We start from the raw sequence: 26,615 nt of genomic DNA on the forward strand, positions 1-26,615 counted from the left end.
CCTGGCGGTGCTCACTGAGGAAGACTGTGCTGTGCTCAGAACCACGTGGCCTGTGCTGTTTTGGAAAATCCCGCATTTGCTGCCAGTGCCCTCGGAATCTGAGCTGCCGCCAGGATGCTCCCTGAGCCACCCTGCGATGGGGATGTCACCCTAGAGGATTCTGTTCACAGGCACGGACGTCTTGTTCTTTATTTACTATGTGCTCCAGCATAGCCAGTACCTGTATTTAAATTTACAATACGTAACATCTTAAATTGCTCTTCATTTATTTTTAATTTTTTTTAGACAGGGTCTCATTATGTGGGGCAGGCTGGCCTGGAACTCAGCCTCCTGTGCACCATCATGCCTGGCTCTTGTTTATTAATCAACACTCATTTGATTTCTAACATGTGCCAGAGGAAGAGGAAGATGAAGAAGAAGAAGATGACGAAGAAGAAAAAAACTGAAAACAGTAGTGACAACAAAAAGTTCCAGAGCCCGTTCCAAATGCTTTGTGAATAATTAGCTCGTTTAACTCTCAGAAGAGTGTCACAGGGAAAGCGGTGCTGTTGTCCCTCTTTTTACTTGAGGTTGAAAGCCCAGAGAGGTTCAGTGATTCACCCAAGGCCACACTGCCGGAAAGTGGAGAACTTGGGATCTGCACTAGCACCCACATCCAGTGCCGCTGGCCTGCTGTGACCCCCCCAAACCTCAGCTTGTCATTGTGACCATTTTCTTTCCTTTGCAGTATGAGGGACTGAACCAGCGTCTTGCACATACTGGGCAAGTGCCCCACCCTTGAGCTATATCTGCAGCCCTCTTAGGTTTTAGTTTTTTATTTTATTTCTTTGGCGGGGGGACTGGCCTTGCCAGTCAGGTGCTTGTGCCACTGAGCTATATTCCCAGCCCCTTATCTTATTTTTGAACCAGGATTTAAGTAAGTTGCCCAGGTTGGCCTTGAACTTGCCGTCCTGGCTTAGCCTCCTGAATAGCTGGGGTTACAGGTGTGGGCCACGGCTCCCAGTGAGGCTGATTACCTTTTGTTTTTGGTACCGGGAATCAAACGCAGGACTTTGTGCCCTTGCCAGGCAGGCCCTTGTCACTGAGCTGTACCCAGGTCCCCATTGTCTGTGTATGTCTTGTTGCATTGCAGGGTGGTAGGAGTTGCAGTCCAGCGCTCTGGAGGCTGAGGCAGGAGGATCATCGTGAGTTCTAGGCCAGCCTGGGCTCAGTTATGAGACCCTGTCTCAGAAAAGCAAAACCCACCAAACGAACAACCCTGAAGTATCTCTGTCTTCAGAGGAAACAAAGCCAGGGTTAAGAGCCACCGGTGGAGAGCTTATGAGAGCCAGGTGGCCCGGGCTTGGGGCTTGGATGTGCTCTGCAGGGGACACCCCAACGTTTGGTGAGAGTGATCACCAGGAAGGCAGGAGGGAAGCTAGGGAGCAAGGTCTGGGAAGCCCCACGGCATGGGGGGCAGAACGGGGAGTGGCTGGCGGTGAAGGCCGGAGGGGTCTGGCGAGGTCAGGGCTGAGGGGCATCCTGGGGTTCTGGGGGGCACGGGGACAAACAATAAGCTGTAAGGCGCTGAGGAGGGGATACAGGACCCTGAGGCAGAATCAGGGCCCTGCTGCAAGGGTCTCCAGGGTCCCCGAGGGCGATCTCCGAAGTGCCCCTCCCTCCCCCCGCGCGCCCGTGTCCCTGACACTGCCGCCGGCTTCTCCCAATACGCCCAGGCTCTAAGGATGTGGAGAGGAAACAGAGTCCCAGAGAACCTGCCTGGGCCCGCAGCAGAACCACGCAGAGCCCCAGCCTCTGCTACCCTGCAGATCCACCATCCGGAACCATATGCCCACCCGGGAGAGGACCCCAAATCCGGTGCTCAGCAGCAGCTGATCCCTCGGGACAGTCTCAGCTGCGGCCGCCAGGTGGCGCGCGGGCTGCCGGCCAGCGCAGGTGTCCCTGTCCGCGCTCGCTCTCGGACCCGGGGCTGTGGCCCGCGCTCCTTCCGCTTCCCCGCGGCTGTCCCCGGGCTCTTGGGAATCCGAGAAGCCCAGACCCGCGGACTTACTCGCAGCTCACTAAAGCGTCTTGGGGAGGGACCTGTTGTGACTCCCAGGTTACAGATGAGGAAACTGAGGCCCAGAGAAGCGTGTGGTGAAGTCGCACCGCTAAGTCTGTGCTTTTCCCGTGGAGAGGTGCTTCCACGAGGGGGCTCCTGCGTAAGCGAACGGGGGTGATTAAAGGGGGATAGGGGGTCCCCGAAACCAAGGGGCGACCCCTAGCAAAAAATAAGGCTTGAGGGCGGCGGTGACCCCCAAGGCTTCGGCCCTCTGAGCCGGTGACTCGGCGTGACCAGCGGCCACGGACACGCACTGCCCCATGCAACCTCACTCACGCGCGTGGGCGCCGGGACCCCACCCGGCAGGTGCCTGTCCACACCGAGCGCAGAGCCGGGGGCCTGCGTGGGCCGAGCTCATGATCGCTGAGCTGGGCAGACAGGCATGGTTTGGCAGGGGACAGTGGCTGGGTTCAGGAAAGTCCCTTCATCAAGGGGACGCCCCAGCAGGGGCGGCGGAGGCAGGGCGCTGCTGCTCTGTGTTGTGTCCCTGAGCCCACCTAGACCGCCTGCCTGCCGGCGCGGCCCTCCCGAAGGGCTCCTCCTCCGCACCCAGGGCCGCTCCTCTCCCGGCCCGGCGCGCCCGGGACCGCGGCTGGACAGGGCTGGCGGCTCTCAGGGCTCCGGGCGCCTGAATGAAGTCTCTGAAGTTGCCAGCAGCAGGGGCGACATCAAGGCCAAATGGAGAGGCAGAAAGGGCTCCGTCTGCCGAGGGCAGGGGGATGAGGTGCGCGGGCCATGTGCCTCGGTTGGATCTGGAGGGCGGCGACAGGGAGGCTGCGCGTGCCAGGAATGGGCTGGTGGGGGGAGAAGGCGGGCCAGGAGCTGGGGTGGTGACTGTGGAAGGGGTGCCCTCTGGGAAGGGAGAGGGCAGAATAGGGGGCGAGCTGCGTGCCAGGAGCCCCCACAGATGTGGAAGCCTCTGGAAGGCAGGTCTGACTCTAGGGGATCCCGCAGGGGGGAGCACGGAAGGATAGGGTCCCTGGAGGCTTGCAGCAGTGACATCACCTGGCAGGACAACCTTGGCCAGCCCCTCCCGACAGAACTGTCCCCAAGGAGGTGGGGGAGGGGCTGGGGACTCAGGCTGCAGCCTAGGGAATGAGGGTCAGACCCCTCCCCTGGAGTCTGTGCGGGAGGGGGAGGGGAGGCGGGCGGGGGCGGGGCCGGGCCTCTGTCCACAGCATTAGTGCTGGTTGGAGGGATGAGGGGGGTGCAGAGCCGGCTGGGCCGCCTGATCCCACAGCGCGGGCAGAGTGGGGCTGCCATGGCACTGACTAGGCCTGTGACCCAGGATTCCAGGCCCCTGTGTGCTGTCCTGTTAGGGCTGCTGCTGCTGCTGCTGCTGTCCTGGTCTCCCGCTCTCACCTTGGTGGCTGGTGAGTGGGGTCTGGGGGATGGGGTCTGTCCCCAGGACCCCCGGCCTGCATGGTATCAGGAGTGAGTTGCTGAGTGCGGGGCTGAGGGCCTCTGAACTTATATAGGGCTCCGCGCCTGGGGCTTGGGGTGAAGCCTGCTGAGGGTGGTGGGGTGCTGCATGTGACCTGCTTTGGGTGCCGGGTGTGTGTGTGTCTCAGCTCATGTGGGGCCACTCTGATCCCTCCTCGCATGAGTGTTGGGGCTGGGGCACTCTGGGGTGAGGGCTGGAGTCTGGGGAGTTGCTGGGATACTGGCCTTACCTGGATCCACTGAGTTGGGGCACCAGTGAGGTGTAAAAGTTATGGGGTGGATGATCTGGGAGCCGGGCTGAGATGAGTGGGTGTGGTGAGCCGTGTTCAGTGCTGTTGAGGAACGTACGTTGTCCAGAGAGCTGAACAATTGGGTTTCTGCTGGAAACAGTGGGTCCTGGAGGGGCCAGGGGACCCCAGCTCAGTGCCAGGAAAGAGGCCTCAGGAAGCCAGAGCCTGCCCCCCACTGGTGTGGTTTCCCTACCTGTGCCTGTTGGCTGGGGAAGGTGGAGATGCTCTGGGTCTCCAGTGTTGGGGGGGGGTGCTGAGAACACACATGTGACCCCTATGCCTCGGCCTAGCAGTCCCAGACCCAGCTGGAACAGTCCCCTGAAGCCAGGTCCCTGACGAGCAAGGCTTTTTGCTTTTGTCCAAGTGGTCACACACAGGCATGGGGCCTGGAATTCCTCCTGGGAGCCTGGGGGTGCTTTGTCTTGGGCACTGTAGCTGCCCCTCAGGCCTGGGAAGTCTCTGCTCCCTGCCACCTCCAGCTGGACCTGGCCTCCATTCTGTGTAGTCAGGAGGCCACCTCCCGACCCAAGCCCTGTAGAGGGCCCTGTGACTCCTATGGGGGCTGCGTGCTCAGAACTTTCTCTCCTGCTCTTCTCTTTGGGGCCACCAGGGAGGGTGAGGACCCCATTTTGTAGGGAAGGAAACCAAGACTCAGGAAAGGACGGGGGCTTAGGAGGTGGGTCCCCTGGGTGACTCTGGGGGCTGCTCTCTGCATACAAAGGACGTGAAATCCCACTCTGGGGTCAGCCTGCCTGTCCCAAAGGTACACGAGTGCACACCCTGCACTCCTGTGTGGCATGCATTGGGCACACACTGCCACATGAGCAGGCACCACTGGCACATGCACACCCATGTACATGGCACACACTGGCATGTGTGCTGCTGTGTTGTCATTTACACCATGCATCCCCTGCACACATGACAGTGTGGACACGAAGTAGGTCAGAGTGTAGAGGGGAAGATACACTGACCCTTGGGGCCCACCTTTTCCCTTAAGTATTTTTTTGCACGGGGATCTACCCCATCCCCGCGGATCCCCCAAAGCTGGAGTGGGATCACCCCTGGCAGGACGGTTTCTGCATGCCATTACCCAAGGCCCGACCATGAAGAGAGGGGACTGGGGACTGTGTCACTGGAAAACTAATTCCCAGAGGAGGTGGGTTCTGTGCTGCCTACCCTGCCAGCCCTGAGCTGGGCCCCACCATCCCAGCCACGCAGCCTCAGAGGCCCGCAGGTTGCTATGGAGAGGACCAAGCATCTTGGAGCACAATGGGACCCCCCCCTTCCCGAACACCCAGGGAGCCAGGCAGACAAAAGGGCAGGCAGCCTGGTCCCCATGTCTGTCCCCTCCTCCAGCAGAGGGAGTGGGGCCTTCAGCGCAGAGTAGGGACTGGGCGGGAACCCACTCACACGCCCCCAGCTTCAGGATCTTTGGGTGCTTGGTGTTGGCCTCCCAAGGGGTTTGTGAACAGTGACTCACATCTGCAGGCCTTGCAGGCCTGACGGCCATCAGCTTTAATCCTCCCTGCAGCCATGAGGTCAGCACTGATACCGCTGTTGACAGAGGAGGCTGAGGAAGCCAGGGAGAGGCCATAACTTGCCCTGAGTCACTCCCTGCATGTGTGACAGGGTGGGGCTTCAAAGCTGACCGTGGCTGTTGCCTTTGGAAAGTCAGTCTCCTCTGTGCCTCAGTGAGACAGGACACAAATTCCACTCTGAGGCCAATTCAAGAACTCACCCAGTGCTTTTCTGACCTAGCTCTTGGTACGGAACCCTGACAGTCGAAGGAAATTTTAAGGAATCGTCTATTAATAGTTAACTAATATTAATAGTGAAGTAGTTAAAAGTGGCAGGTGGCAGGTCTGGATTTGCCCATCCTTGGGGAGGTGTCTCCCAGGACCAGTGTCCTGAGACCACGGTTTGGAAATGGGGGACATGCAATGCCAGGCACAGAGAGCCTATGGGGTGGGATGATGTCTCTTAGAGTAGACATTTTTGACAGAGTATTCCAAGTTCTTCCACCTTTTCTATGGTGCTGGGAGTCGAACCCAGGACCTTGTGCACCCAAGGCAAGAGCTCTTTTAGAGACCCGTGCCCTTCTTGCTGAGGCCGAGTGGGTGTCTGGAACCCTTCTCAGCCCCACCTGGGGAGATTCCGGGTCAGTACGTGGAAATACATTCCCTCTCACCTCATCCGGTCGGGCAGCCTGTCGGGCTTCAGAGCCCTGAGCGAGGTTCTGTGCAGCTGGGAAGGCTGCCTGCTCTAGCCGGCGTCCCGTCTTTGCTGCTCTCTAGCAGCGCTGGGGGGAGAACCCAGGGCCCCTGTTACATGAGGCAGGGCTGCCCTGTTGAGCCACACCTGCAGCCCCGACCTGCATTCTAGAGAAAAGCCGCAAGTGGGAGGCGCTAAGTGGGAGGTGGGGAAGATGCGCTAAGGCCACACACAATATGAAGGTGGCAATGTCTCCCCCACTGGCAGAACGCGGACCGTCCGATTGTTAGCTTTTGAAGGGATGGTACTGGGGCAATGTTTTTGTTTTTGTTTTTGTTTTTTGTTTTGAGACAGGGTCGCGCCATGGTTCTGGCTGATCTTGAACTCACTGTGTAGCCCAGGCTGGCCAGGAACTTGGGGTGATCCTACTGTGTCAGCCTTCAGAGTGCTGGAATTCCAAGCATGAACCACTGTAGCTGATCCCAGGCAGGTTGATCAACCTCTTTGCATTTAAAAAGTAGTTTCCTAAACAGCCCCCTCTTCTGGTTCAAACCAAATATAACAACATGATACCAGATGCAGGGTCCTAGTGTATAGTGGGCACTCGGTGAATGCGTCGGCCCCTTCTGCCTCTCCTGGGGGACAGGCGGCAGGTCGAGGACAGGGGTTGCTTCCGTTAATCCCTCCCCTGCCAGGTCAGCCCAGGCAGTCCCAGAGGTCAGGAAGGATTTGTAAAGATAAGCACAGGCCCCTCGTTGCCCTAGTAACATGCCCCGCCCCTCTAGCTTGCCCGGGACAACCCTACGCGCGCCGGCTCCCTTCTTTGAGCCAGCCTGGCCTCCCAGGATTCCCAAGACAGACACTCTGAAGACTGGGGTTCCCACTCCTCCGTGTGCAAAACAATCCCTGGAGCGGGGGCAATGCAGACTGTCGGGGCCGTGGGCTCCGGGTCACTCTGGAAACCCTGGATGGGAGGCTCTGGAATAGCAAGAACTAATTCTGACCCCAGCCCCATCTCAGGCTGTGGGTCTGGGAAGTGGATTCCTCCTGGAGTTTCACTTTACTCCAAGGACTGCACTCCATGTCCTGAGCCCATCTGCTCTGGCCCTGAGAGGACCCACAGGGCCCAGGACCCCAGGGAAGGCAGACTGTAAGAAGCCCCCCTCGGCACCTAGCACCCTGTCCAGGTCTAGGCCCTGCTCTCCAATTTGGAGGGCTCAAAATTGGGGCCCAGATCCAGCCTGGGGTGCGGACACAGGGGATGAGTGATGCCTTGTTAGGGCTAAAATGAGCTCTGTGTGTTCTGGACCCAACAGCCAGGGCCCTTCACCATCCTGGGTCTCGACTGGCATGGGTCACAGCCCCACACAGAGGGCTCCTTGGGCACCGGGGCCACACACGGGTCATTCAGAGTCCTCACAATGCCCTTAGGGGTACTGTCTGTGCCTAAGATGTAGCCCAGACCTGCGCCCCAAACCTGTGCCCTTCCTGAGGAAGCTCGATCCAGGCCCACCCCCATAAGATCCTCTTTCACCTTTTATCAGTCTGCCCCCCCCCCAAGGCATCCAGCCCAGCAACCTGACTGTAAACTGTTAAAACCTCAGCCCCAGTCTCCTCCCCTCCTCCATGACCAGGTCTGGCAGAGGGACTGGGAACAGATGCCCTGAGCAGTGGGGGATAGGGGCGTCCCCCACCACCCTGAACGTGTTCTAGATTCTTTGTGCTCTTCTGCACACCTGGCCCTTGTGGGTGCTGGGCCCCCAGTGTGAACGGATGAGCCCGGGTTGAGCTGCACCAGGGGCTGGGCGCTCGAGGTGGAACTAACTGGCCATCCACATCTCCCCTAGCTCACTGTCCTCTGTCCCCTCCCCTCTCAGGCCCGCTGGGGAGTGCGGGGGTTGGGCCAGTGGACACGGAATGTGGGTGACGCCTTTGAGGCTGGCAGCCTTATCTGAGGGTCTTCACAAAGGGAGAGGGAAGGTTGCAGGGACTGGCTGCTCTGGGGCCTGCTTAGCATCGCGTTGACAATCTGGATGGGGGAGGGGAACTCCAGGTGGGGCTCTGGCGGGAACCCCTCCCCCACTGCAGCACTTCCTGGCCAAGCCTCTGAGTTCAGGACTCTTCACCACCGGTGGTTCATCTGAGGGATGCACTAGTCTCATTCCCTCTAGGCTGGGAATGGCTTGGTAGGAAGAATGACTTGCCTGACATCTCACGGGCAGTCATTTTCTGAGCTGGGATTTGAACCCTGGCCTGTTAGTGCCGAGGTTGTCAGGTAGGCAGAATGGGAGGAAGGTCGGGGTCTTGACTCCCAGCCAAACTGGCAACCTTGAAGTGCTGAGTCAGGTGCTCAGTGCCCCAGGCTCAGTACCTGCTCTTCCACGTGACCTTGGCCAGCCCCACCCCTAGGCCGAGGCGCTTGCTGAGTGGTGGGGGAAGAAATGAAAGCCAGGGATCCTCCAGGAGCCGCTGGCCAGGGCGGCCGGCAGGAGGGTGGGATGAGGTCCAGCCTTTGAAGCCACACGCCCCTTCTAGGAGGCTGAGGTCAGACAGCTCCGGTTTCACTCATGGATGGAGTTACCAGACCCCCAACGGGAGAGGGGCAGGACAGGGGGGCCCCCCACTGCAGGCTGATGCCCTGTCCTCCTGGACTGCTCTAGGAAGGGAGTGAGGAAGGGGAACCTAGACGGTGTCCCTTCCTGGTGTGGCCAACAAGAACAGGACAGCGACGTTACCCCAGTGTTAAGACCTCGAAACAGCCGTGGTTTTCTTTCTTGAGTCTGTTTGCTGGCTCATGCCCTGGGCACAGTGACAGCCCTGCTCCCCAGGACACTGCCAGGAGGGGAGGACACCATGTAGGGGAGCTCCCAGCCTTGTGTCTTCTCGTTAATTTTGCCAGGGTGCCAGGTGCCAGGCCTGTTTCTCTGCTGTGAGACTCGGGTCCAGGCCTAGATGACTGTGACCTGCCTTACACTCGGCCCCTGAGCGTCCCCGAAGCACAGCAGATTTGGGCTGCCCTTTGGGGTCTGTGGCTGAGAGTGCGGGGAGGACACATCCCCGAAGCCCACCCAGCTTCTCTCCTCCTTCTACAGGGACGGTGCCTTCAGAGACCCTGAGTGGGCAGACCTCAGAGCCTTGTGCCTCAGGGTCATGTGCTCCAGGGACCAAGTGTCAGACAACGGAGAGTGATGGCCACACCTGTGGGCCCATGGAGCCCCAGGGCTGTGCCACCCAGCCCTGCCAACACGGCGCCCTGTGTGTGCCCCAGGGACCAGATCCCAACAGCTTCCAATGCTACTGCGTGCCGGGTTTCCAGGGTCCCCACTGTGAGCTGGACATCGATGAGTGTGCGTCCAGGCCCTGCCACCATGGGGCCACCTGCCACAACCTGGCTGATCGCTTCGAGTGCCGCTGCCCCCTCGGCTATGCAGGTAATGTCTGCACTGCCCGGGGTGGAGGTCTGGGTCCCACCCGTGGCTCCTAGTCTAAACGGCCCAGTTCACCTGTGGCTTTAGTTATGAGCTGCCCCAGGAAGCTTCCAGGGCTGAGTGTCCCCACCCCTGGCTACTACGGAACTGCCATCTCCTGGGCCCACCTGGCAACTCCGGTGAAATTGTGTGTTTGGGTGTCCAGCCTCTTTCAGGCACTTAACATTATTTCAGCCCCTTCTGCACAGCTGGCTCTGGCTCTGGGGTGCAACCCAGCCTCAGGCATCTCTGGCAGTCAGAGTAACCTGGCAGATTCTGCCACTTTTATTTTCTTGGGGACCCCACACAGCATGGCGAACATTGTCTCACTCCAGACATGGGTCAGGCAGTCACACAGAAACTGGACCATCCAATGGCCCTCGAGGGAGAACATCCTTGTAACACTGCAACACAGGCCCCGGTCCTCCCTCTGTTGTCTGCCAATGTCCTACTTGGAGACCACTCGTTGTCTTGTTCCAGTCAGAATGCCAATGTGCCCCCAAGATCCTGGATGCCCTGAGTGCTCAGAAAAGTGACCAAGGCCAGCACTGAACGCACATAATCTGGGCCTCCGGAAACCAGCCACCCGTCTCCACCCAGCTCTGAGGCCAGGGCATCCTGTAGTTGCTGCCAAAAGTTGGCAAAAGCATGCAGCTGGGGGCACAGGCCAGTGAGTGGGTCTCAGCCTAGGACAGTCTGCTGCCCTGTCGATGGGTGAATGGGCTCTCTGACTGCCTTGCTGCATGTGAAATGTGCGTGCACACTGGCAGGTGTGCGTGCACCGGAAGTTCAGTGCTCTGATAACTGCTGGGTGTGAGGCACCGGTGTCTGTCATGACTCATCTCTCTCTGTCCGTTCCAGGCCGGACGGAGGAGGTTGGGATTCCAGGAGGCCTGAGCCTGGCTCCCCCTGGCACAGAGGGTGGGAGTGGGCCTAGCAGGTCATGGGAAGGACGGACTGTGTTTTGTGCTCACTGAGCTGGGAAGGGGGAGAATTCCAGCAGGAGTCAGCTGGGCCTCTGCCTCCTCATGGCCAAATCCACCTTGGGGGAGCAGAGGCAGGGCAGGGTGCCCTGGGGTTTGCAATGATGTGTGAACTCAGGGGTGAATCTTCAAACCATGAGATTCTCCATGGGCAACCACCCAGCCAGCGTGTACCGACGCCAGTGTCGCTGCCCAGGGGCCCCTCCTTAAAGACATCAGTGAGCCTCCTGAGATGTAGCTAGGATCATATCACTCAGCTACTTGTAACCTTTAGGGTGAGCTTAGAGTCTGTTACCTGACCCCCTATCCCTGGGGCTGCCCTCCAACTCCTGCCTCACCTGTCAGACTCCTCCCCTTGCTAGAGGGCCCCCATCACCACCCCCAGCAGGACCTGACCAACTGTGGTCACCTTCTGGCATCCAGGAGCCTGCTGCTATCCCAATCTTTAAAAAAACAAAAACAAAACAAAACAAAACTCTCTTGCGGGGTGTGATAGCACACACTTGTGATCTCAGTATTAGGAAGGCTGAAGGAACCTTGTGAGTTGGAGGTCAGCCTGTGCTTCATAGTGAATTCAAGCCCAGACCCTGTCTCAAAAAAAAAAAAAACCCCAAGCCCCCCAAACTGTGTTGTTTCTCAAACACAAAACCCCCACAAAAGAAAAGAAAAGAAACAAAAACTTTTAAAGAAACCATTCCTAACTTCTAATTCCCCACACAGTACCGTCTTCCTTTCACAGGATCCAGCTCCCTTGTCACTTGTTGATACTAAAAGCCAGTCCTCAGTTAGGTCTGAGCCCAATCCTGGCTCTAGGCCTTGGCTACCAGGACTCTACTAGGGCATGGATGTTGCAGTTCTTCAAATGAATGAGCCAACGGGTCGCCCCTTGCAAACGGAGCAATGGTGACTCCTGGCCAGGCCGATTTGACCTCCCCTGGGTGTGCATCACCGGGTCTCTGTGTCTCTCGCCCCGTCCAGGCGTGACCTGCGAGGCTGAGGTGGACGAGTGCGCCTCAGCGCCCTGCCTGCACGGGGGCTCGTGTCTTGACGGTGTGGGCTCCTACCTCTGCATGTGCGCACCGGGCTATGGGGGTGCCAGTTGCCAGCTGGACCTCGACGAGTGCCACAGCCAGCCATGTGCGCACGGGGGCACGTGCCACGACCAGGTTAACGGGTAAGCGAACTCGGGGCTGCAGACCCGGCCAGGCTCCGAAGCAGGGAAGTGGTGGGCCGGTCTGGGGGAGGTGCGGTCAGCTCCCGCCATGCCCGCTCCAGGTTCCGGTGTGACTGCGCGGGCACGGGCTACGAGGGCGCGCGCTGCGAGCTAGAGGTGCTGGAGTGTGCGTCTGCGCCCTGCGCGCACAATGCCACCTGCCTCGAAGGCCTAGGGAGTTTCCGCTGCCTCTGCTGGCCAGGTACGTGCACGCCGGTGAGAACAGAGGCGCGCCCCCCTCTCCCAGGAGTGCGGGCGGAAGGGCGCAGTCATGCAAGTGTGCGCATGCGCAAGTTCGGTCCGGGCCCTCTGCTGTGTACATCATTGTACTAATGTCTGCGCTTTAGTTTCCCAGCTTGCAAATTAATAGCACCTGCTCCTCAGGGTGAACTGAGCAGGGAAGAAGGCATGGCGGAGGAGCATTGGCCAGGATGTGGCGGCACAGGCGCAGTGCTCAGTAACAACAATGTACTACTCACCATTGGTGACTTATACTCAGAGCTGTCCAACGTGCCTGACCCTGGGCCAGCTTGGTGGCAGGGGAGGGGAGCTGCCTAGGGACCTCCTGTGACCTGATACCTGCGTTTGTGTCCCCAGGCTTCAGCGGTGAGTGGTGTGAGGTAGACGAGGACGAGTGTGCCTCAAGCCCCTGCCAGAACGGAGGCCTCTGCCTGCAACGCTCAGACCCGGCCCTGTATGGGGGCGCCCAGGCCCCCCTGCCCGGGGCTTTCAGCTTCCGCCACGCGGCGGGCTTCCTGTGCCGCTGCTCTGCGGGCTTTGAGGGTGAGCGCCTAGCAGCAAAGCTGTCTACCACGTCCATCCAGATGTCCTGAGACGGGAGTCCAAGCCAGCCTGAGACCTAGCTCTGCTGGGCATCTTGTGCTACCCTGCCTGAGGCAGTTTCTCTCACGCGGAGCCTCAGTGTCCCTGGCTATAAAATGGACTCTTAACTCTGGTCTGGTTGGGAGGTGCAGGTGGGAGCCACTGATGGGCCTCTTGCAGGGGACAACTGCAGCGTGGATGTGGATGAATGTGCCTCAGGGCCATGCCTCAACGGCGGCCGCTGCCAGGACCTGCCCAATGGCTTCCAGTGCCATTGCTTGGATGGCTACACAGGTACCGGGATGGGGTGTGCCAGGGTGGGTGGGGGAAGGGCAAAGTCCGAGCTGGTGGGTGGAAAGGTCCCTTCTGTCTGCTGTGTGGATGAATGGGGACAGGAGATGGGGACAGACATGAGTGTGGTTGCCTAAGTCACAGCTGAGGGAGGCTGAGTTGGGCCCCAGGCTCTGGAAGCGGCTGAGAAATATTTAGGTCCTCACATGTGAATGGCACAAATCAAGAGGATGCTTGTTGGGTGGCACTGATTGGGGGTCGGAGAGTCTGGCTTTATATATCTTGGGCATCTCTGGAACCCCCACAGGGAAAAGCCAGCACCAGGGCCCAGGAGAGAGAGCTGGGCTGGACCCAGAGCCTGGGGCGGGGAGCTTGGCCCTGCATGTGGGCCATACAGGTTGAGCCAGGCTGGGGGAGGGTGGGCTTTGCAGAGTTGGGGGTGGGCTGCAGCACAGGCTTTGCCTTTGGAGAGCTGGGGCCTGCTGCTTAGCTGGGGGTGTGGGGGGGTTAGGACATCTCTACCTCCTTGGGTCCATGTGGATGCAGTCACATGGACAGTGGTGGACCTGAGGGGCACATACTCCCTAGTGTCCCTGCCCTGCTGGAATGTCCCTGCTGCCTCCCCCATCAGCCCGCCCGCATTCCTGCCCAGTGGTGCTGCCTGCTCTACCGGCAGGTTCCCAGGAACCAGGCTGGCTTCCTGTCTGGGGAAGGTGGTGGGGATCGAAGATTCTGTGGCTCAGCACTCCCTACCCTGAGGTGACTTGGGGTGCCTGAAAGTGGGGCTACCGTCTGCTGAAGTCCCCAGTCCCAACCCTGGAGTTCCAGCCAGGTGCTGGAACTGGCCTCTGAAAAGTGTTTCTCCATTTTCTTCCCCCTCACCGCAGCCCCTGGAGGTAGGGGTTCGTACGCACTTCTTGCAGATGTGGCGGTGGTGCCCTGGAGAGAGGTACTGACCTCCAGGTTCACCTGCTTCACTGGCACCCAGCTGCTTCTAGCTGAGCTCAGGTCTCTGAGGCCTAGGGCCCAGGAGGGGACCCTGCTGTGGGGCCGGGCTCCTGCTCGCCTCTCTTGGGCAGGGCTGGTGTGGGGGAGGCCAGTGCCCAGCATTCCTGAGCTGCTGGAGGGAGGGGGTGGCTGGGCGTGCGTTGTGCTCCCGGCCCCAGTGCCAGCCGTGTTCTCTGCTGTCTGGGGGAGCCATGTCGCTGTGTGTTCTGTGCCCCTTCCTGGGGGCCCTGTGGCTCCTGACAGGTACAAGGGACAGGGCTGTGTACTGGGGGAGGCTGGGCAGGTGGCTGGGGTTCCCAGGAGGCACCTGTGGTGTCTGTGGCTGACTGGGGCTGGGTGTCCCATCTGGTCGCTCCCCTGGAGCTAGGTTCACCCAGCTGGGCTGGGGGGCACAGGGCCAGCCTTGGTTTGTTGTGGCACCTCTGGCTGAGCCTTTGGATGTGGCCTCTCGGGCTGGGGCCTGAGAACCTGGAGGGAGGGCAAGAGGAGAGGGTTAAGTGGTCTCATCACAGTGGCGTAGAGCCCCTCAAAGAGATGGTAGGGTAGAGATTGGAGTCACTTAGTATGATCCAGATGTGCATGCCCATCCCCACTCTTCTGATCCATCTCTTTCCACAAAAGCCATGCGGGCCCTTTATTGGGCATCAAGGACATATTTAGATGTGAAGGGGATCCCATGGGAGAAAACAGAGGGGCTTCTAAGTTGAGACTTGCAGAATGAATAGGAGTTCGAAAGTTACAGTACGGGAGGATGAGGCATTCCAAGCCGAGAGGCGTGTGAGCACAGCTGTAGAGGCAGGACTTTCCAGGAAATGCGCAGAGGAATGGGGAGCTCAAGGGGTTTAGAAAGCAGGGTCGAGGCTCGAGGGCTTGCTGGAGCCCAGCCATGAGGGGTCGTGAAGGCTAGGGTGCGTGATGGGGGAGCCTGGCCAGGTGACCCTGGCAAGTAGAGCTCTGGCTGCAGGCAGAGGCAGATGGAGAAGGGCACCTGAGGTGGGTGAGCTGGAGGCGCTGACTTTAGCTCAGAAAGTGGGGCGGGGTTGGAGAATGTTTGGGGATGGAATCACAGAGTGTGGACTCTCTATACCTCTCTAGACACAGAGAGGAAGGAGACTCCAGCAGACCAGGAGAAACCCTTCGGGAACTGGTTTGGTTGCGTGGAAGCTGAGGGCCAAGCCTGTGGTTCTGGCCCTGGGTGTTCCTGAGCCTTGGCCTGGTCTCTCCCGAAGGCCTCACATGTGAGGAAGATGTGGACGAGTGCCTCTCGGAGCCCTGCCTCCACGGCGGGACCTGTGATGACACTGTGGCAGGCTATACCTGCTGGTGCCCAGAGACCTGGGGTGGACATGACTGCTCTGTGCAGCTCACAGGCTGCCAGGGCCACACCTGCCCGCTGGCTGCCACCTGCATTCCCATCTTCAAGTCTGGGATTCACAGTTATGCCTGCCGCTGCCCACCTGGTACCCATGGGCCTGACTGTGGCCAGAATACCACCTTCTCTGTGGTGGCTGGGATCCCTGTGTGGGCATCGGTGCCGGGAGGTGGCCCCTTGGGCCTGGCACTAAGGTTTCGTACCACACTGCCTGCTGGGGCCCTGGCCACTCGAACTGATACCCAGAACAGCTTGGAACTTGAACTGGTGGAGGGCACACTTCAAGTCACACTCTGGAGTCATGGTGCCACCACTCTTGTCCTGAGACTGCCAGGCATGGTCCTAAATGATGGCCACTGGCACCCAGTGGAGGTGGCACTGCGCCTCGGGACCCTGGAGCTACGGCTCTGGCATGAGGGCTGCCCTTCTGGGCTCTGCGTGGCCTCTGGTCCTGTGGCCCCAGGTTCCACAGCTTTGGTGACCCTTGGGCCTTCCGAACCCTGCTCTGCCCGGCTGGGTGGCTCGGCCTTTGCTGGCTGCTTCCAGGATGTGCTTGTGGATGGGCACCTTCTCCTCCTGGGCAACCTCAGCGGGAACGTTGTCCTGGGCTGTGAACACCGTGAGCAGTGCCAGCCTCTGCCCTGTGCCCACGGAGGGGCCTGTGTGGACCTGTGGACTCACTTCCACTGTGACTGCCCGCGGCCATACAGTGGTCCCACGTGCGCTAACGGTGAGCCCAGGTGGGAGGTGGCAACCTGGGCTCCTTCTTCCAGCAACTCCCCGCCCCCCCCCCCCCCCCCCCGGCCTGTAGGCCTCACACCTAGCCTGGTCTCTCCCTGCAGAGATTCCTGCTGCCACTTTTGGCTTGAGGGGTGCACTGAGCTCCATCTCCTTCCTGCTCCTCGAGCTGCCAGGCCTCAGCCTCACCGTGTCCTTCTTCCTCCGCACTCGGGAGCCCGCCGGCCTGCTGCTCCAGTTTGCCAACGACTCAGTGGCCGGCCTGACCATCTTCCTGGACGGGGGCCAGATCCGGGCCACGGTGCCGGGCAGCTCCACTGTGGAGTTGCCTGGGCGCTGGGACGACGGGCTCCGACACCTGGTGACGCTCAGCTTCGGTCCTGATCAGCTTCAGGGCCTGGGGCAGCAGGTGCACGTGGGCGGGAGGCTCCTCCCGGCTGACAGCCAGCCCTGGGGGGGCCCCTTCAGAGGCTGCCTCCAGGATCTTCGACTCAATGGCCTCCGCCTCCCCTTCTTTCCTCTGCCGGGGGACAACTCCAGCCAGCTTAGTGAGCTGGGCCAGTCCCAGAACCTCACCCAGGGCTGCATCTCGGAGGACACATGCAGTGTGAGTGCCTGGGATGGGACCTTAACCCAGGATCTGTCCTGGGTCCCTGGAGGTTAGCCCAGCCTTTCCCTGATGAGGAAACTGAGGTGTGTGTGGGGGTAGAGTGGCCTGTCCAAGGTCCTTTGGCTAGAGAGGCAGAGCTAGATTTGATTTCAACTCCTCTCATCCAGCTGCTCCTATTCTCTGGTGGTCCCTGTGCCTGTCCCCCCAGCCTACTCAGTCCCTGGGCACCCTGACCGAGACACAGGGCTGCCTGAGCCTTTCTGCTTGGGGGAGAGGAACCCATGGGTTCAAAATTAGCGCTCACACTGGAATGGAGTAGCCCAGGTGGGAACCGTTTCCTGTCCCTGCCCGTGGGTGATCTGGCCACGTGAGCTCACCTGGCTGAGCCCTAGCTCTTCATCTGTGACGTGAGAATGATGTTGACCTTCCACATGGTTTGGGAGGTCATGTGTCCCCAGGAGCTGCTCCTGTGGAGAGTCACAGCAGCGATAGTGCTGGGGGGCTGATACTGAGTCCCGGCCTGAGCTAGTCTTTGCCCTGTTTCACAGCCCAATCCCTGTCTCAATGGTGGGACTTGCCTGGTCACCTGGAATGACTTCCACTGCACCTGTCCTGACAACTTCACAGGGCCCACGTGTGCCCAGCAGCAGTGGTGCCCCAGTCAGCCCTGCCTCTCACCAGCCACCTGTGAGGAGGTCCCTGATGGCTTTGTCTGTGAGTGTATGGCCTGGGGAGCCCAACTGCTAGAGCTCGACACTATGATCCCCATGCTTTATGCTGAACCTTGGGCCAGAAATATTTAAAGCTCCTGTCCAGGGTGATGGACCATTCTGTCCAGAGGGAGGGAGGGGGCGAACATGTGCCGACTCTGACAGACCACAGGGAAGGACATTTCAGGCAGGAAGAAGAGCATGTTTGAAGCCCCAGAGGTTTGTAAAACCATCTAAAAACACAAGCTCAGGGGGCACATCAGGAAATGGGTGAAGGAATAGGCAGGGGCACTGAATCCCAGGTCAGGCAATTTGGACTTTATCTGAAGGGCAGCTGGGAGCCACAGAAGGTTTTCACAAAAGGAAACAATAGATGGCACTTTAGAAAGTGACGCGGTGAGGAGGAAGCCTCCATGACCAGTGAAAGGCGCGTGCGGAGGGGCAGGTGCAGTTTCTGAATCCTGCGAGCTCAGCTCGCGGCAGTGGTGTCCCTGGAGAAGGCCCCGTGGGTCATTTCCTAATGCTCTCCCCTTCTTTCCGCAGGTGTGGCCGAGGCCACGTTCCGCGAGGGCCCCCCAGCTGCATTCACTGCGCACAACGTGTCGGGGCGCTCGCTCAGTGGGCTCTCGCTGGCCTTCCGCACGCGCGACCCCGAGGGCGGGCTGCTCCGCGTCCCCGCGGGCGCCGACGCGGGGCTGTGGCTGGCCGTGAGCAACGGCTCGCTGGTGGCCAGGGTGCGCAGCGGCGGGGACGCGGCCGGGGCCGTGCTGCACGCGCCCGGGCCCCGAGTGGCCGATGGCGCCTGGCACCGTGTGCGCCTGGCCATGGAGCGCCCGGCAGCCGCCGCGTCGCGCTGGCTGCTGTGGCTGGACGGTGCGGCGACGCCCGCGGCGCTGCGCGGCCTGGCGGGTGACCTGAGCTTCCTGCGGGGCCCGGGCGCCGCGCGCATCCTGCTGGCCGAGAACTTCACGGGCTGCCTGGGCCGCGTGGCGCTCGGCGGCCTCCCGTTGGCCCTGGCACGGCCGCGGCCCGGAGCGCCCACCGGGAGCAGGGAGCACTTCGTCCCCTGGCCGGGCGCGCCGGCCCCGAGCCTGGGCTGCCGCGGTGCGCCCGTGTGCGCGCCCTCGCCCTGCCTGCACGGCGGCGCCTGCCGAGACCTCTTCGACGCGGTCGCCTGTGCCTGCGGCCCGGGCTGGGAGGGTCCGCGCTGCGAAGCCCGCGTCGACCCGTGTCGCTCGGCACCCTGTGCCCGCGGCTGGTGTCACGCGCGCCCGGACGGCCGCTTCGAGTGCCGCTGCCCGCTGGGCTTCACGGGAGCGCGCTGCAGGTGCGGACGGCGGAGCCAGGCCAGGGATGGGGTGTGGGTCTGGAGGTGGGAACCTGGGCCCAGGGGCAGCGGTGGGTCCGTTGTGGGGGCGTCGCTTCTCTTTCTGAACCTCCGGGCTCTCATCAGTAAATGGGAATGACAGTTCAGTTTGATGCACGTAAGGGTAAAAAACACACTCAAGCACTGTCCTCTAACCGTGAATCTCGGACCGGTCTGGGGGAACCCAGAGCTAGTTTTGGGAGAGGATCTTGAGGCTTTGAAACCAGCACGCACTTATCTCTGGGATCAGGGCAGAGCAAACATTTCCCACCTTCGGCCTGATCTCTGCTCGCTGCTGCCTGCCCACCAAGCTCTCCCCTAGAGCCTGACTCCCCCTCCATAAATGTCCACCCGAGTAGGACAGGAGTAGCCCTGGTCTCTCCCCTGCCCCGGTCCACTTCACTGGCTTCTAGAGGCCTCTGTCTCAGGAAAGTTCCCTCTCTGTCCAGAGAGAGGTCCCTGGCTCTGTCAAGCATCTTGGACAGCAAGCCCAGGGTCCCCTTACTTCCCAGTTTCCCGGGGGGACAGGGAGGTCTGTGGGGCTGGGCCCTGAATCCCACAGATGAGGACACCAGGCTCAGTGACCACTGTCACCTGGTTCCAGCCTTGTGCTTTCTCTCCTCAGGTTGCCCATCCTGCCCGAGGGGTGCACCCTCAACCTTACCTGCCTCAATGGTGGCCCCTGCAAGGCTGGGCCCGGTGGTGCCAACTGCAGTTGCCAGGAGGGCTCTGCTGGCCAGAGGTGAGTCTGGGGACTGCAGGCTGGGCAACTGGATTGATGAGCACAGAGACCCTGGCAGGATGGCCCTGGTCCCCGCCAGCCAGCATGGTGGATGTGGGGACCCTCGGTCTCCTCATGGGGGTTGCAGTGCCAGACAGCTTACCAGTGTCCCTCGATCTTTTCCTTCTGGGGCATGCAAATCTATTTTCCGCTACATAGATGCCACTGGCATTTCTGAGAGCTGGGTCCTGAGCCTCCCCAACTACAGGGAAGATTGAGTCAGTGTCCCTGGACACCACTTGCTTGTCAACACACTTTCCTGTAGCTCTCGTGGAGTCCTTCATGGTCGGGAATGCTAGGCTGAAAGAGGGGGACTATGATGTTCAACCTTGGCCCTCTGGCAGGGCCCAGCCAGCAGTAAAGGTGCTGCTCAGGGGTGGTGAATGATCTTGTTTTGGGGTGGAGAACATGAGGGGGCAACGGGGCTAGCAGCCCTCAGCACCCAGCCTCTCCCTCCCCAGGTGTCAGAGCCTCCCCCTGCCCTGCGAAGCCAACCCCTGTCTGAATGGGGGCACCTGCCAGGCGTCAGGTGGGGTGTACGAATGCACCTGCAGCTCGGGATTCTCCGGTCCCATCTGTGAAGTGGTGGTGAGTGGCGGCTCGGATGCAGGCTACTTCCATGAGATGGGGCAGGGTGGGGAGTGTCCTTGGGCCAAAGCTTCAGGAGGTGACTGTTCCTTTGCATGTCCTGCCCTCCCCCGTGGGAGACACTGTCTCTCTTGGGGAACTTGGGGCTCCATCAGCCATCAGTGAGGGCCCGAGGCTCCTGGCCAGCACTGGCCTAGGCTCCCTGCAGTGCCCGGGGGAATGGCAGTGGGAACAGGTAGGATCTGTGCAGTCTGCTCTGGGACCACGACTCAGGGCCCACAGCACAGGGAGCCTATGAGCTCCAGGAGTTTCTGAGCCAGGAGGATTTGGGGAACCCAGGATTCTGTGCCAGGGTGGGCTTGGCCATGGGGAAGGTGTCCTTGATGTTGGGGAGGGTCCTGGGCAGAGGAGACCAGCACTCCAGCACAGTGCTGGCGGGGGAAGTCAGGGAAGGCAGTCTGAGAGCAGCCCTGGTCTCCCCAGGCTTCTGGCAGTTGGGTCAAAAACTGCAGGTCATCTCTGTCTCTGGGGAACGTTTCCTTTCAAATTGAACTTTTATAGTCTCTGGCTTCCCCTCCTCCCAGGCCAGCGGGAGGAAATGGCTTTACAGCTCCCCAAAAGTGCCAGGGTGGAGGCCTTGGAGGACACACCCAGGACTGGAACAAGCTTTGAGGCCCATTCTCCAGGCTGTGTGCTAGGGTTGAGGGCACAGGTCACAGCTGGCTGAGGAACCTCAAGGTACAAAGAGAGGGTTGGCACAGCTGAGACCTCTGAACTCTGGAGTCCTGGAGGTTCTGGGACTCAAGGACTTTAAAATCCCAGGCATGCAGGCCATTCATGAGGGCATCCTGGGGGTCTGTGACTGAAGATGGGGGAGTTTGCTGAGCCCCTCAAAGCCAGGCCTGTCTCCCAGGGACAGCTTGTCGGAGCAGCCCTTGTAGGCAGGCAGGCCCTGGAGCATTCTGACCTCCCCAACGGTGCAGCTCAGTCTGCCCCACTGTTCCCGCTTGGAGGAAGGGCACATTGGAGTCCCACACACTCTGCTCACCTTCTGTGCTAGAGGTGCCTGGGTCCCGCTTTCTCCTCCAGCTGGGGCCCCTTAGTCATCAGTGTCCCTGACCCCAGTGGCTCCACAGGTGGCTGCAGGAAGGCACCTGCTTGCATATCCTTGGGTTGGGCCCCTCACCACTTTCTGGGGTAGCCTGCTCCCTGTCTGGGTTTTCTCTGAGCACGTCCTTATGTCCTTTCCCCTCCTGCAGAAGGGCCTGCCACTGCCACTGCCGTTCCCGCTGCTGGAGGTGGCTGTGCCTGCAGCCTGTGCCTGCCTGCTCCTCCTGCTCCTGGGCCTCCTCTCAGGGATCCTGGCTGCCAGGAAGCGGCGCCAGTCAGAGGGCACCTACAGCCCGAGCCAGCAGGAGGTGGCCGGGGCCCGGCTGGAGATGGACAGCGTCCTCAAGGTGCCACCCGAAGAGAGACTCATCTAGGGGGCCTGGCTGCCAGTGCCGCACCCCTGAGGTCCTGCAGGATTTCCAGCTAGAGACCCAAGGAGACCACTTCCAGGACCCGGGACGCCCATTGGGAGGGTCCCTGTGGCTGGCAGCCTCTGTTGACAGGGACCAAGGGAAGGGGAACAGCTCAGGGAAGCAGAGGGTGCCTTCAAGGTTGTGCGTCTCTCCACCTGACCCGCCAGGCCACCCTGGCAGGTACATGGCTGTGTGCGTGGGCACACTTGGGGGCAGGTGGCGTGGTCAAGAGTGTGCATGTGTGAATGTGAGGGGACGTGTCAGTCTGGGATTCCAGTGTGGGTGTTGTAGTGTGTGTTGTGGTGTGTCTGCCTCTTTTGCCATGTATATGTGACTATGTAGTGACAGCACGTGACCCCATGGGGGAAGAGACTGCTCAGAGGAGCGGGACAACCTGTGCCCTGTGGAAGCAGGGGCAGCTCAAGGCTGCATGTTCTCCAGGAGGCACAGCCAGGGCTTGCCCGGGCACCAAGGCTTCAGCTCTGGCATCTTCTCCCCCACCAGGGACAGTCTCTGCTGCAGAGACTGCTGGGAAAGCAGGGAGGGAGGGCATTCAGTGGGCTCCGGCTCCCAGAACAAAAGCGCCTTCAGGAGGATCTGTCCTGCGGTGCCAGAGCCAGTCCCACGGGGAATCCTGGAGCTGCCCACCGATGCAGCCTATGGGAGCGGAGGATGCTGCCCCAGTACCTGCATGGCCAGGGTTACTGGCAGTGGAGATGCACCTGCCTACCTCACAAGGAGATCTGACACTGTTAAACTCCTCTGACTTGAAGGACAGCACACCATCCTCTTAGGTATCTGAAATGTCATCAGAGGTGGAAAGGCTTCTTCCTGAGGACCGGCAGGATGGAGGAGAATCATCCTGTGCTCTCCCGTGGCCGTTCCCCCTGCAGGCTGGTTCAGTGTGTGGCCCTGGGCTGACACAGGAAAGGTGCTGTAGCTCTGGAGCACCTGCTGGGCACCTGTGCCAGTCCTGCAGTGGCTAGGGTGGGCGCGGCTGACGCTGTGGCCTTGGATGCCAGGGCACCTGCCCAGCGGCTAGGCCTCCCATTGGCTTCATGGGGTCCCTTTGGCCTTATCTCTCGGGCTGGCACCTCTTGTGATGTGGGTTCCAGTGCTGTGGCCAGGAGACCCTTTTTCATTTCCAAGTTGGTTGGTTTTCTCTGGGGCATTTCTAGAGACACAGCATGGGGGACTCATTGTTCCCCAGGCTCAGGGATCTGTTTTGTCCTTGTCCCTAGGAGGTGGGGCTGCCTTTTCCTACCCTACACTCTGGGAGAGGCAGGGGCAGGGGAGTTCCCTTGCTGGCTTGTGCTGTCGGTGATTTGGCAGCTGGTGCCAATGGCATGCTCCTAAAAGGACATTTTAGGTGGCACTTCGGCATGAACTGTTTAACTTTGTGATGATGGCCACTGTGGGTGACTGGTCCAGAGGTCTCCTTCAAACAAGTGCCCAGGGGGGCCACAGTCTGATCTGAGGCTCTGCCCTTGCTGATGGGACCTGGGGGTTGGCATCAAGGTGTCCCCCTGAACTTGTGGGCACTGTTGCTGGCCTACAGCCCTGCTCTGTGGTCGCGGCAGGACCTCATGGATCTGTCACCAACACTCCCATATTCTGGGAAAGGGCTTGGGTGAATCTTTCCTGGCCTGCCCTCATTTCACGGGAGGGGTTGTAGGATATCTGAGGGACCATCGGCGTCACTCCTGCCCACGGCTTCCTTAAGGACACAAGGATGTCAGCCTTTTCCCCAAGAAGACTTTATTGAACGGACACACAGATCATCCTTGGGTTTGCAAACTCCACCAGTGGGTGGAGAGACTGGCGCTTGTGTGAACCCACGGTACTGGCCCCTAGCTGCCAGCACAGCCGGGGGCCCGGGAGCTGTGCCTGCTTGCGCAGGCCACCTGGGACCTCATCTTGTCCTCTGTTCCCAGGACCTGGAGCCTGCCTGGGATCAGTGTGGTGTTGGAACCCACGCCACGCACCTGACATGGGACAGACTGGTCCTGGGCTACAGGTGGCCTGGAGAGTGCCAGGCTTCACCAGCTCACCACCAGCAGCAGTGTCCTCCCAGCCTCTTGGACACAGAAGGGTCCCCTGGCGTGTGGAGGACCTTGAGAGACTCCTCTGTCCCACCAGACACCCCCAGGGAGGCTTGTCTGACCATTCACAAATAGGAAATGAGAAATCGGGTCAAAATGCTTACAATTTCCTGCATGTCTCAGACGGTTGTTTTCTTACATGGTTGGGCTGTTTTTTAACTTGGTTTATTGAAAAGAGTCAGTTTTCAAGATTCATCAAATCAATAAGGTAAAAAGGAAAAGAAAGATAAAAGGAACAATAACAATACATTCCAATTGAACTTTGGTGCTGTGGCCTCAGGAATTTGTGTGCTGGCGAGAAGCTCCAGGTGGGCGAGGAGGGGCTGGCTCTCGGGCCTCCACGTGTCCCCTCCGCAGGGGCCTCGAGGGCCTCAGGCCTGCCTTGTCCTGCCCCACGGTGCCCAGGCTGCAGTGGCACCTCTGTCTTCTAGGCCTTGGAGTTGGGATCTGGGTAGTTGCTGCTCAGCTCTGCCTGTGAAGTCCCAGAGAGCAGGAGGCTGGGCCCCATCTTTGACAGTGACAGGAGAGACCGGGATGGCCTGGAGGTCCCAGGTGACACTCACGCTGTGGGGATTTTCTCCTACAAGTCAGAGTTGCTGGTGTTCCTGGGCCCCACACAGGAGTGTCTGGGGCTGGGTGTGGCTACCACGAGGAGCCTGGAGGAACAGCCTGGCCTCCAGAGACAAGTGGAACCTGTGGGCCGGGGCAGAGACTCCTGAAAAGGGCATATTGCTAGAGAGGGTTTGGAGAGGGCCCACCAGGCAGGCAGTCCTACAGCTCGGAAGTGCATGCCATCCCTGAACCACCATGTCTCCTGCAGACGGTGCATCCTGGGGCTCACACTGACACCTGTGCCGGTGGGGAGCAGACCCAGCCTGGCTGCAGGACAGGAGAGCAGGACCCCCATGGGGTGGGGGTGGGAAGTGGGTGGCAGGATGAGGGCTGGGGTAGTTGCTGGCCCAGCTGACTCTAGTGCAAAACCCAAGCAGGGTGCCGAAGAGGCTGTGGGGTAGGTGGTGCCCAGAAGTCCAGGCACTTCCCAGGTGGTGACTGGCACCATTCCCCAGTGACCTCAGAGAAGGGCGGTGTGGGGAGGGGTGGAAGAACAGGCCCCATCCCTTCCCACCAGCAGACCTAGGCAGACACGGGGCAGAGGGTTGCCCTCGGCCTGCTCACTCGAAGGTCTCCCACTGCCTCCGGAGCTGCTCCACCGAGCTGGGGGCTGGGGCCGGGCTCACATCCTGCTTGGTTTTCTGTAACAAATCCTCAAAGGGGTCTCTGGCCTGCGGAGGAGCAGAGGGCTGCAGTGCTGGCTCCAGGCCCTGGAGGGGCTGGGGAGGCAGGAGTGGGGGATCTCCAGGCCTCAGGGCCAGCCCCTGCTTGGCCTCAGCAGCTCTGGCACTTGAGCGAGGCAGGGGCAATGTTCGGATCCTGGATGGGGTGACTAAGGGGGGTCCCAGTGGCTGCAAGGGACTGGTGTGGGTGCCCATGGGTACCTGGCCAAAGAGGTTGGGCATGGAGAGGGCAGACAGGTTGGTCTGAGACCTGTAAGGTGCGCAGAAGCCAGAACTGGACAGGAGGAGGCTGGGAGCAAAAGCTGGCCCTAAGGAAGCTGGAGGGGCCCCAAAAGGCCCAGCTGGTGTGGCACCCAGAGGCATGGCAGGAGGTGCTACTGGCACAGATGGGACAAAAGGGTTGAGTGGTGGCTGAGGGAAGCGGGTGGAGGACCCTGCAGTGGGAAGGCTGAACTGGGGGGTAAATGGGGTGGCTACATTTGGGGTGGTAGGGTGTGGGGGGCCGATGTCGCCTGACCAGGCTGTGTTGAGTGGGTCCAGAAGGGCAAGCAAGGCATCACTGCCCGTGCCTGTAGCTGCTGGGGCTGGGTTGAGAGGCTGCAGCAATTCCGTGGGGCCTTGGGGGGCCACCCTGGGGAGGGGCCCTGGGAACAGGGCTGGGCTTGGAGCAGTTTGCCTCTCCCGATCCACCGAGAAGTCCCCAAGAGTGCTGCCAGCAGCCGGGAGCTTGGCCGGCCGGGCGGTGGGTGGTGGAGGTACGATGCCCAGCTCTGGCGTCTTCCTGCCCTGTGGCCGGGGGATGGTGATACTGCCTGGAGTGGGGGTGGGAGCCTCCTCCCTGTTACTGGGGCTCAGGATGCTGCTGCGGGTCTGGGGCCTACAAGGCAGGCTCAGGGAGTTCCCAGGCAGGGTGAAGGGCTTCTCAGGGGAGGTACTGGGGGGCTTGCTGGGTATAGCCATGTCGTCCTGGCCCAGGCTCCAAAGCTTGTTGTATGGGTGGGCGAGCTTCAGGGCCATCATCACGCCGAGGCTCCTCTCGCTCCTGCCCAGGTCCAGCCTCTGTTGGGAGGGAAGGAAGGAGGCAGTGACCATGGGCTGACGACACAGGTCAGACGGGCGGGCAAACAGGCCTCTCAGACTCCTTCCTGGGTAATGGGTGGCAACAAGGACTGAGCTCATCAGCATGTGGCCCATTAGATCCAAGCACTTGGAACAGACTGGTGCCCACTCCAGGGTACCAGCTAAGAGCCCAGCTCTGTCTGGGCCCCGAGTCAGGCTGCTGTGCCACAGTGGGGCTTGGCAGGACACGCTCATCCTTCTGCACCGGTGAGAATCACACATCGTTTTAGGAAGACTTTTTATCTCCTGACCTTCCACTGCTCCAGTCCTTTTAACTTTTAGAGCACATGGCCCCTTCGGTCACACTCGGGAGGGCAGGGCAGGCTTTGTGCCTGGGTGAGGGCACCTGGGTGGTGGAAAGAGGAGGGCCAGACTGGAGTCCTGGCTCTGCCATTTCCAAGCTGCTCGGCCTGGCTGAAGTCACTCCCTGCTCTTAGCCATGAGTTGTGGCACCTATACCCCTATGGCACAGTGTGAACCAGTGACTTCAAGGGCGGCACAGAGAGGGGGTGGGATGGATGGGAAGTCACAGTGGGAGATTGGTGGCCACACAAGAATAATCTAGAATCTACCAGGAGTTCT

General features: G+C 60.4%; 3 protein-coding genes across 18 annotated transcripts in view; 1 reads left to right on the forward strand and 2 right to left on the reverse strand.

The window, feature by feature from the left end:
• Nucleotides 1-249: 249 nt before the first annotated feature.
• On the reverse strand, nt 250-3,282 carry LOC134477709 (WW domain-binding protein 11-like). The gene is made up of 3 exons (XM_063256633.1): nt 3,278-3,282; nt 2,599-3,189; nt 250-2,197 (listed from the first exon to the last, which is right to left on the reverse strand). The coding sequence occupies exons 1-3, from the start codon at nt 3,280-3,282 to the stop codon at nt 2,047-2,049; spliced, it is 747 nt and encodes a 248-aa protein (XP_063112703.1). The 3' UTR covers nt 250-2,046.
• On the forward strand, nt 2,074-23,884 carry Crb2 (crumbs cell polarity complex component 2). Of its 4 annotated transcripts, XM_063227135.1 has the most exons (14): nt 2,690-2,825; nt 3,421-3,474; nt 9,138-9,476; nt 11,474-11,669; nt 11,771-11,910; nt 12,306-12,491; nt 12,711-12,824; nt 15,059-15,931; nt 16,044-16,546; nt 17,098-17,263; nt 17,803-18,586; nt 19,251-19,367; nt 19,868-19,994; nt 21,254-23,884. In XM_063227135.1, exons 3-14 carry the CDS (start codon nt 9,254-9,256, stop codon nt 21,476-21,478), a joined length of 3,654 nt encoding a protein of 1,217 aa, XP_063083205.1. In that variant the 5' UTR covers nt 2,690-2,825; nt 3,421-3,474; nt 9,138-9,253; the 3' UTR covers nt 21,479-23,884. The 4 variants fall into 4 exon arrangements, with proteins under 4 accessions (XP_063083222.1, XP_063083214.1, XP_063083205.1 ...); XM_063227152.1 differs by lacking the exons at nt 2,690-2,825; nt 3,421-3,474 and adding an exon at nt 2,074-2,201; XM_063227144.1 differs by lacking the exon at nt 3,421-3,474 and having other exon boundaries at nt 2,651-2,825.
• Dennd1a (DENN domain containing 1A) overlaps nt 23,769-26,615 on the reverse strand; it is a 489,363-nt gene continuing 486,516 nt past the window's right edge. For all 13 annotated transcript variants that reach the window (XM_063227177.1, XM_063227157.1, XM_063227192.1 and 10 more), the window contains one exon: nt 23,769-25,973. In XM_063227177.1, coding sequence (XP_063083247.1) covers nt 24,792-25,973 — 1,182 coding nt within the window. In that variant the 3' untranslated portion in view covers nt 23,769-24,791. The remainder of the gene's footprint in view (nt 25,974-26,615) is intronic.

The sequence above is a fragment of the Cavia porcellus genome, unplaced genomic scaffold (assembly GCF_034190915.1).
Source record: "Cavia porcellus strain 051 isolate PalLab524CR breed Dunkin Hartley unplaced genomic scaffold, mCavPor4.1 scaffold_1, whole genome shotgun sequence".
Taxonomy (NCBI): Eukaryota; Metazoa; Chordata; class Mammalia; order Rodentia; family Caviidae; genus Cavia; species Cavia porcellus.